Consider the following 11,695-nt stretch of genomic DNA (forward strand, 5'->3'; position numbering starts at 1 on the left):
AATAATTATAGTTAACAATTATCAAATAATCTAAGGAAACTCTTTAACTAATAATATATCATTTTTAAAATAAATAATAATTAAAAAAATTAGGAAATTAATCTACAAAAAAATAGTCTCCAAAACTATTTAAATAATAGTCCATTATTATTATTCAACTAAATAATATTTTGGAAAATTAAATTAGGAAATTAATCTATCAGAAATTGTTTCGTATTTATTTACATAACAATCCATTATTATTATTTTAATAAATAATTATTAAATAATTTAGGAAAATTATTAAATCTATCCACACCGTTCTAGGCCACGTGGTTGACTTCAACCACTATTGGTTTTACATTAATTAACAATAAATGATTTACTTTTAATTAAAATTAGTGCAATTTACCATAATTACATTAATTTACTATAATTATATCACATTGATTAATAGTAAATAATTTTGGCTTAAAAAGTAAATAATTTACATTAAATAGCAATCCAGTATTATTACTTTAATAAATAATTATGAAATAATTTAGAAAAATTATTAAATCTATCCACACAGGTCTAGACCACTTGGTTGACTTCAACCACTCTTGGTATATATTAATTAACACTAAATGATTTAGTTTTAATTAAAATTAATGTAATTAACCATAATTACATTACTTTACTATAATTACCTCACATTGATTAATAGTAAATAATTTAGGCTTAAAAAGTAAATAATTTGCATTAATTCACATTAATTTATCGTTATTGTAAATAACTAATTTACTATACATTTTTGCTAATCAATAACAATTTCAATAATTTTTTTGAAATTATCATAAAATATTGTAATTTAATTTATTGTTAATTAATTAGTTATAGAAAATTAGTAGAATTGTAGGGATGTCAATTTTCCCTGTAAAATTAAGGCCTTACCTTGCCCCATCCTGAATGGGGCAAGTTTTCTTGAATTTTAAATAGGGATGGTGAAGAGAAGGTGGGGACAAGGAAAATATTTTTCTCCAAATCAGGGATGGGGTTTGTATATAATTCCCCAAACCCGATGGTAAATTAGTAAAATATCAATAGATTTAATATTTATTTTTAAAATCTTTCTAAGTTTTCCTCATATTCTTATAATCCTAGGATCCCAAAATTCTATTTATATAATATCCCCAATTTGTCATAATCCAATTCCTAAAATACCCCAAATTCCCATAATCCTATTTGTAAAACATCCACAAATTGGATTATTTTTAGGTGCTTGCCTTTGGATGGGGAAAATTTGGGGATTCCCCATCCCTAACAAGGAATGGGTGCCTTGCCTCAAACCCACCCCACCACCAGGGATGGGGCATGGATGGGGTAGAATGCCTTAACTACGGGGCTGGGTGAGGACAGCTTGGACAAGGAAGACTGCCCCATTCCGTGCACCGCATGGGTCCCACTAGTATAGATTAAAACAAGGAAGTCTAGATTTTTTTTCCTTTTTTATTTTTTTAATCCATGTCATTTTTTAAACTATCAAATAGAAACTTTACTTTTCCCAAAAAAAATCTACCTAAAATCTCTCTCTCTCTCTCTCTCTCTCTCTCTCTCTCTCCCCCCCCCCTTCCCTCCTAAATTATCACTAATTCTTATTTATCTTCTCCCCCTACTTTTTATTTGCATCTATTTAAAGAAAGTTTGAATTAAAAAATTTAAGAATTATTTAAATATTCTAAAAAAATTATATAATAACTTTAAAATATTTATTAAAAATACAAAAACAATTATAATCTATTTAATAATATTCATATTATTAATAATTATATATTTTACAAAATTCATCATGAAATTGTGTACAAACAATATAAATTATGATTATCTGGATTATTCAATCTAAATGTTATTTAAATAATAAAAATCTAACATTAAGAAAGAAATGTTATTTAAATATTTCAATAACTAAATATCTTAAATAACAAAATATTAAAATTAATATTTTAAATCAATTAATAATATACTTTAAATAGTTACTGAATAACTTTCAATTATAATAAATAGATTAAGATTTTAAATATTTAATTAAATAAAGAAATATTTTAAATATGAAATAATTAACATAACTAGATTTTAAATAGTTAAAAGAACAAAATTATGTATTAATAGTACTACAATTGTATGGATTATAAAATTCAACAAGTAATTAGTTTTTAAAATTTAAATAATGATATTATTTCAATAAATAAATAATATTATAAATAACTAGTTTCATTTATACCAATTAATAATTGTAGAAAATAACTTTGAAAAAATTATTGTTTATTAATAATAATTTAAAGAATTAATCTATATATACTAAAATTAATATTTATTGTATTTCACTAATTACTTATTATTTTTTGTGATAAATATATTTTCAATAATTATATATAAATCTATTTTTGTTTTATTATTTAATAGAAAATTTTCAATAATGATTGGAGTTTAAACTACTGTTATTTAACTTTTAAAATTTAATTTAGTGTGTATTTTTGCTATAAATTTTTAATAATTATTGGAGATTAAACTATTGTTCACAGGTTAGTTCGGTTATGTTATAGGTTGCTTGGCTAACCAAATCAACCTAGTCAAGTTGGGGAGTTGGTCACTTAGGTTATATCGGTTTGGGTCAATTTTTAGTTTGGTTGGTCGGTTTAAAAGATTTAAACTTAAAAAATTAAATTTAAGAATTAAGTTTAAATTAAAAAAATTACAATGGCATTACTAAAAAATAAATTAAAAAGTTAAATTTATGATATAAAATATTTTAGCATAAGAAATATTAGAATTTTTCCACTTTTTTGTATTAAAAAAATATATTTAAAATATAAAATATTAATTTATCTATGGTCAGGTGGTTCGATTTTAGTCAGTTTACAAATGACCAAAGCGAAACTGATCCAGCCAAGTCGGGTTGGGAAGTTGTTGAACCAAAGCCGACTAGAAATATTTGAAATCGGGTTGGTCAGTTTCATTAGTTTAATCATGAATGACAACGGGGTGGGGTAGGGACGAGAAGCCTCTCCCCATCCCCGTCCCCATGGAAATCCCCATCCACGTCTCTGTCTCCTTCCCCGCTAATGAGGACAAAGTTATCACCATCCCCATTTCCATGGGGATCTCCACTCCTTGTGATTCTTTATAATGTCAACCCAAGGTTTTAAATTTTGCAATGTATCGGCCAATACGTATTATTTCAGAAGAGTTCCGATATACGGAACATGTATAATTACACGATTTTGTATTTTTTCGTCCGTATCGAACTGATACAGGTCTACATCGGCTTTGTATCGGATTATTTCAGGTATGTATAGGCCGATACAACCCGAAATGTGTCAATACATATCCGAAACGGGCTAATACGCATTATGTATGAGCCGAATTTAATTTCCCTCTTCTTTTTAAATTTAAATTTAAATTATCTCTTCTCTCTCTCATTAATATCAATTTTAATTAAGTCTTAAAGTTTGAAACGTCACTAAATGCTAATATAATTTAATTAAGTGATCATTTAAGTTACCTTTGATTACAACATTTAATGTCATTAAATGCTATTTAAGTGAAATAACTTGTTAAAAATCACAAACCAAAGGTAACAAGTTTCGAACCCAAATCATTTGCTTATAACAATAATTAATTAATTGTTATGCCAACCTTAATTACTTATTAAAATGGTATGTTTTTTTTATACTTAAAGTAACCTTTCTTGCCTTGGTGGATGTTTCCCAACAAATGCTATAAATTTGATTATTAATATTTATATAATAATAAGATGAATACAAGTTATATTTATTTATTAAAAATTAAGGTATATATTAATTTGTATACATAATAAATATTATCTAAATCTATATATAATAAGTATTAACTAATAAATGATTTCAAAAAAATATTAACTAATAAATATTAGTATATATATACACGCATTTTAGTTCTTCTATTATTTTTCAATGGTTACTAATTATATCCCGATACTTTATATAAATCATTAAAGAATGCTTTTATATTTAAATAAATTAGTTATACTCACATAAAACTCATTTTTATTATTGTTCATATTTTTAAGGAATTGTTTTGGGATTTTCTTTTTGATACACATTGCGTTTTCGATACTTTGAACCTTGTGTCAATCATTACGTTTTTATTATTTATTTATTTTTTAAATAAAAATAAAATAATTAAAGTTTACAATCCTATTAGAAAAGATTCAAACATATTCAACCATATTTTTAAAAGTATTAACATATAGACGTATGTATACATATATACATATATAAACACATGCGCATAATTACATTTATATTAGTGGGGATCCCATGGGGCGGGGATCAGGGTCCCTGTGTGACAGGGAGTGCTCTCCCCAGCCCTGCACTGTCCCCACCAACGGGGAGGAAAATTTCCCATCTCCGTCTCCACGGGAGGAAAATCATCCCATCCCTACCCCATGGGGATTGGGGAAATGAGGAAAATTGGCATCTCTAAGTTTGATAAACAACACTATCTAAAATGAAATATTGTTATTTTTGCATTATAAAAAATTATTAAAAGTAATATATAAAATATAAATAATTATTAAATATTATATAAAAGAATTGTGTACTCTTACATGTTCTATTGTTTATATTTAATTTAAGAAATCCCTTGCATCGCACGGTCCCTTCTAATATTATATATAACCGATAGATTTTTCAATTTAATTTCTTGGGTTCAATTTTTTTTATGGGCACCCATAGGTATAAAGGCCGTTTATTTGTTAAAGGCTTGACCCAATAACCTGGGGGCTTGACTACACCAAATATGAAATATCTTGAGTTGAATCGTTAAGATAGTCACAATACACGCCATTTTTCTTTTTCTATTTTCAATAATGGCCATCTAACCAATCTAAATCACCTGCCAACAAAACATGTTCCAATCCTCTATTAACATGATCTTACATCACACATCTCATAAATGGCGGGTCTCATTTTTATGATGGGTCTCAATGTCATTGTGAGATATGCAGTGTTAGATGAAATTGGTAAGGATTGGAATGTGTTTTAGTGGCAGAAGATCTCAACTCCATTCAACCAACTTGATGTGGCGTTATTGGTGAAGGCATCGACATGGTCCAGTTGCCACTTGCCAGACTCTGCGGACCCCACACTTCCTCGCTTCGTGTGTAAATTGCTGAAAGCCCTTTATGGGCTCAAACAGGCCCCATGGGCCTGGTTTTTTCACTTAATTATAGGCTTTATCTTATTCAGATGAGGATTTAAAAAAGATCCATCTCAGACCTTTTTCTCTTTATTCTGAATGATGGCACGACCTTTTTCTCTTTATTCTGAATAATGGCACCAATGTTAACCCTATACCACCCCCAAAACCTAGGCGGGAAGCAGGAGACCTTACCAGTTACCAGTTACCAGTTACCAACCAACCGGTTAATGTAGCGTTTGCTTGCCAATAAGGTATGCCAATGCCTTCATGCATGCACCTACAAACCATCGTACCGTGCCTATGATAATTAATGGGTACTATCTCTCATGGTTTGGTTCTTTGGATGTCTTCTGATGATTGCCAGATGATTGAAGCTCCACAAGTGTGTTTGGTCAAGGTAGCATACTATGGCACGTCTTAGCATTGACGAGTTACCGTGGCCGTTCGTGTTCGGATCTGCTACCCACACATCACAACAGCTAAAAATTGAAAACATATCATGTAATTGCATATTATCATTTATGGGGAGATGTTCCCATTGTCACTGTAATAACACTTGTGCTCTATATGGTTCTCTTCCGCTAACTGAATGTAGGGGGTGTCAAATGGATTGGATTTAGTCTAATCTGATCTAGTCCGATGTGAGCCCATTATAAATGGATCAGGTCCAATTCAATTCAATTAATCTTTTGGATCGGTCCAATTCAACGTTTGGATCATCTAATCTATTCAAATTTGTTTTAATTCTATCAACGGATCAGATATTGGTTCAATCCAACCCAATCTAATATAAATTCATTACAGATGGACCATATCCTATCTAATCCAATAAATACTTTGGATGATTAAATTTACACTAATCCAATTCAATATATCTTATTGATCGTCCCATCCATCCAATTTGATTTTGGTTTGGATGGATCCAATCCAAAACCGGCCCATTAACAGCCGCAATTGAATGTTCGATACTTCGATGTATACCTTGCCATACACGTTCCCAAAAAGTCTTTCCCCTGCTTGTTTTTCCTCCTTCTATCATTGCCCCCAATGTTCATCAGCTTGACGAACGTGTTAAGCATAACACATTATCCTCTCACATGTGATGCAGATATATATATATATATATAGTCGTGACTCGTGATCTCTACAACTATATAACAGGTTGATAACCCTTGTATCTTTTATCTCCAGTCTGTATCTTATCACCTATACTTGTGTAATTACTGACTTTTAATTTCTAACCTCAGCAATATATAAATAACAACACTGAGAGCGCTTTCTTTCCTTTACTTCCTGTTTAGTTTACCTAAACATATAATATCATATTATTAACGAATTCGGTTCGGATTATAATTATTCAGGGTTGAACCATTTTTTTATTCCATTATCAGAAAATGGATCACTTTTTGAGGTTGGGCCGGCCGGGTGAGTTCCAATTTGGAATGTGCAAGGTTCCTACTTGAAGATCCGTTATGTACCAATATGCCAAGACTGCTGGAACATGTAAAGCCAAGCCATTTAACTTTTTAAGTATGTAGCATAACCAATCAAAATTATAGATGGGCCTCAAGATTCTTCCATGGGGCGGGAATAAAACTCAAAATTGAAGCCAATCTTCTCCCCACATGGCAAGTTACCAGTTCAACCGTTGAACCAGGACCAGAAAATTGGTCCATATATTGATCAATTAAACAAACTAAGAAATTGATTAGAACCGTCAGCTTAGATAATCCAACTACATATTAACCCATCTCTTTAATTAATGGTGGTTCACTTAGAGGTGAATTTTTTATTGTTTTTCCTTCTCTGATAATTTTTTTTTTCTTACTTTTGAGGTTTTGTTGTTGGTAGATTAGATGATGCAGTCAATTTTCCGAACTTTTAATTTACTATCCAGTACCCATTTTCAAGCATTGGCCAAATCAATTAAAATTTATTTTAATTTCTAAGTTCTAATTGGGGGAGTGGGGTTCTAATGTTTCAATTATTCTTGATTTTAAGAAACACTAGTAATTAAGCATGTGTGTTGCACGCATGGTTATTTTTTTATATTAATTACTTGAATTTAAGATATATCATAGTTGGGATAGAAATTGAAAAATTAATAAAAGTAACAATATGGCTAAAAATAAACTTAATACTTGTTTGTACTAAATGTGCACCTACAGAAAATTTAAATTACAATAACAATTATTATTATTATCTTTTGTCTTCTATCTTTTTTTTTTAAATATTTATTATTCAATTATGACATCATGACTTTCTTTGAAAAGTTGGATCATTGACCCACCGTTTAAATAAGAAAATAGCTTTGCTTTCGAATCAATTTTAAATTATATATTTCATCTACATTATATACATAATTTTTACTTATCACACTTAATTTTTGTTTGACATAATTAATACATAATTTTTTATATATTCTTTTGATTACTTGTACTTTTTTATTATTTTAAATATTTATTATTTAACTATTATATCATCGATTAATCCATTTGACCCAAACCATTAATTCATGACCCAAAAAGAAAAATAATTTGATTTCTAGGTTGATATTAAATTTTGTATTACATTTCCATTATTGATAAAATTATATCTTATGTATAATATTTATTTTTGTTAAATATAATGAATGTCTAATATTACATGCACATCCATAATTTTATTTTTATAATTATATAACATTATATCTTATGTATAATATTTATTTTTGTGATTCTTTGTATTTTTTATAATTATATAACATTATATCTTATGTATTTTCTCATTATGTATAATGAGAAAAAACAAAGAAGCCTTAAATATATGATTCAATGAAGATGAATGCAAATTAATACCTTAAGTGTTGGATTTAATGAGAGATAATGGAATGCATTGAATATCTTAAAATTAACTCTTTTCAATTCATTTAATATCAATAACTAATTATCCTATTTGCCCTCATTTTTAATCGACAAATTTAAATATAAAGGGGTAAATTTTGTCCTAAAAAATTTCAGAAATATTCTAGATGCCATTAATGCTTTTTAAAGTAGTATAGATATATTATCCGAATGCTGATCCGACCAATGCAGCGTTATTCCATGGTGCTGGGGCCTCTCCACATGAAGCATACGTGTGTGGGATTTTAACCATTTGATGGATCAGAAAGGGCCCATCTTGATATAAGATTGGCTCTGACCATTTAGACTGCATTTGGCATTCCTTATTTTAAGGATTTATATCCTTTTTGCAGTTATAAACTCATGGTTCATGGGAATAGGGGTATGGAATCGGTTTATTCTGATTCCAACTGTTTGGTTGGGCAGAATCGTAGTCCCACTCCTATTGATAATAATTTCCATTCCCATTCCCATTCCTTTCTGAACCAAACAGATTATGAAAATGGACCATTCCGATTCTGATTCTGAAGGATTTCAATTCCAATTTCGACTACAAACCAAACGGACCCTCAATAATCATGAATGCATTTTAACTGTAAAAAAGAGATAAATCCTTAAAATAAGCAATGCCAAATGTAGCCTTAGAAAATACCTAGACAGGCTGATTCTTTTCATCAGACTTGCTTGGGTAGTAATTTACTACATAAGCACTGCAAATAACTGTTATTAATTTATTTCTCATTTCTTTCTTCATTCAGAGCATCAGATGGAACAATGGTGAACCCATTTTCTCTTTCTATCACCACATGCCAAGCAAGTTATGTGACGATTCCCCGCCTCATATCTTGATCAATTGCAAGTCATTGTACAGACATGTCAGCTCGTTTTCCTTGCGAAGGGAACATAATAATTCTTAACCGAAATAATGTCATTTATTTTATTCCTTTACTTAATTTGTAAATCAACTCACTATTTTAATCTGATTTGTTATTGCCTTGTTGGTGAAAGAGTCCATATACGACCCCCTCCCAAAAAATGAAAAGAGAAAGCCTCCCATTGAATCCATCCCCAGGATTACTTCTCTGTTAATAAGTAATGTAATCAAGCCAAGAAAATGCTCTTGGCCACAGTAATCCTACGACAGGTCTATGTTTCAACATTGGGTAATGTAATAAATTGAATCCAAAACACCAGGTGGGTTAATATTAATTACTTCAAAAATTCAGTACTCCAAGTTGAGTTGGTCCGATCAGGAACTTGAATAACCACTATATATCTAGATGAAACCCCATATATATTAGGGATTATTATCTCTACTTGTGCATGCTTATGTGAAAGCTAAGGTTGATATAATGGAAATTCATGTTGTGAACAGAATATTTTTTGGGTATTTCTTGGACGACTGAAACAGCTAGGTGAGAATCAAGTTCAGGCAGTCACCTGATAATTCCATCTTTCTGTGATATATTAATTGATAGTATTTGCTATAGATATATGCATGGATGCAGTGCTTTAGTACCCGTGAAGATAGAAGCTGTGTACGTAGGCCCCCACATGCTAAGTTAAACCCTTTTTCACTCAACATATATAGAGCTTCTACGTACAGTCATCACCAAATCACATCTATAAAAGGGGATGAAGGGCACCCACCATCAACACAAAGCAGCTAGCTAATATTGTATCTCAGTTCCTACTGAGAAATTAATAATAATAATCATTTCTAGATCGAGGCATGGTGCGGCTTGGTGCTTGTGTTTTGCTAGTACTCGTGGCTGTGTTGGCGGAGGCAGTGAATGGGCAAGGCAATCAGGCATACAAGGCAACATGCAAGGTTGAGAAGTACTCCTCCTGCTACAATCAGCAATTCCCTTGCCCTGCTACTTGCCCCTACTATTGTTTTGTTGACTGTGTTACCTGCAAACCTGTTTGCAGTAAGTCCGCTAGCTTTACCATTCTCTCTCCCTTTCATCATAATCCCTTAATTATGATATTGGACTTGATCAGCAAAGGTATTGAAAGTTGGGCTGCTAGCTTCAACCTCGGTTTGAGTTTGGTTCTCTTTTCTATAGAAAAGGGTCCGACCAAATTAAGCAGTCGATCGACCTTTGGGTCTAGGCCTTTTGTATTAATTCTTCGAGAATTTAACACTTAATTTGAGTGTTCATGTCATGTACAACAGGTTGCGACATTCCGGGGGCTGTGTGTCAGGATCCCAGATTCATAGGCGGAGATGGAATTACCTTCTACTTCCATGGCAAGAAAGATCGTGACTTCTGTCTTGTTTCTGACTCCAACCTCCACATCAATGCCCACTTCATTGGCCGTCGGAACCCCAACTTGCACCGGGACTTCACCTGGGTTCAGTCCATCGGTGTTCTCTTTGACACCCACCAAATCTCTGTTGGTGCCCTCAAGACCTCTACATGGAACGATGCTGTCGATCGTCTCTTCATTACTTTCAATGCTGAACCCATCTTCCTTCCGGAAGGTGAAGGTGTTAAGTGGCAATCAACCGTGGCACCAGGTGTTTCTATCACTAGAACCATGGACACCAACGCTATCAGCGTTGAAGTCCAAGGGAACTTCAAAATCACAGCAACTGTTGTCCCTATCACCGAAGAAGAATCCCGAATTCACAACTATGGCATCACCAAGGATGACTGCTTTGCTCATCTCGAACTTGGCTTCAAATTCTATTCACTCAGTGATAACGTGAACGGTGTGTTGGGTCAGACATACCGGAGAGACTACACCAGCAGGGTTAAGATATCAGCTGCAATGCCGGTGATGGGTGGTGTGCGTGAATTCTCCTCAACCGATCTCTTCTCCACTGATTGCTCAGTGGCTCGCTTCCGACGAGGACAGTTGCCAATAGTCGGTGCTTCGGAATATGCCAGCATGGAGTGTGGAAGTGGCATAAGTGGTCGCGGAATTGTTTGCAAGAAGTAGAGAAAAGAAGAGACGAGATGGATTAATATGAACAAAGCAACTGCCAGTGCGTGTGTTCCTGTTCGTGTTTGTTATGTTGTGTGTTTATGTGTGCTCATGTCCTTCCTTTTGCTACGTAAATAATAAATGGAGAAACATGAAGTAGCCCTAGCATTACCAAGAGAGTGGTAGTGGCTAGCTAGTTTATTTGATTGGTCAATTACATGAGAAATTACACGAGAAATTGGATTTTAATCTCATTATAAGTTTTGTTTTCAATATTTCAATAGTAACTGATTTACACTCCTTAGAATTAGTAGAGGAGAGTATGGGGATTCGATACCGCGCAACGCGCGCGCGTGTGTGTGGCGCAATGAGGCGCTTTAGAGGCGCACTTTGCGTGGCTTGTGATGGGCGGCTCTGGTTTTGGTACGTTGATGACTGTTGATCACCATTGATGAGATCAACGGTCACGATTTGATCGGGTGTGATCAAGAGGCACAATTCAAAGTTAACAGTCTCCAACTGTTAACAACTTTTTAAACAGTCACAATGGTTGAAATTGTGACTGTTCAAGGTGCATTCTCTAAACCAGCATCTACATTTTCCTCATACCTCTTCACAAGTTATTTAAGGAGAATGAATCGGACTCCAAAAAACACAATTTCGAAATTCACTATCTCTCT

The 11,695-nt window shown here is 32.1% G+C and overlaps 1 protein-coding gene across 1 annotated transcript; it reads left to right on the top strand.

Moving 5' to 3' along the window:
- The first annotated feature begins 9,813 nt into the window (after positions 1-9,813).
- Positions 9,814-11,030, top strand: LOC148847355 (uncharacterized). The gene is made up of 2 exons (XM_088949584.1): positions 9,814-10,012; positions 10,261-11,030. Exons 1-2 carry the CDS (start codon positions 9,814-9,816, stop codon positions 11,028-11,030), a joined length of 969 nt encoding a protein of 322 aa, XP_088805710.1.
- The last annotated feature ends 665 nt before the right edge of the window (positions 11,031-11,695 follow it).

Source organism: Nelumbo lutea, chromosome 6 (assembly GCF_056320005.1).
Source record: "Nelumbo lutea isolate HS-2025 chromosome 6, American lotus-T2T, whole genome shotgun sequence".
In the NCBI taxonomy this organism is placed as follows: Eukaryota; Viridiplantae; Streptophyta; class Magnoliopsida; order Proteales; family Nelumbonaceae; genus Nelumbo; species Nelumbo lutea.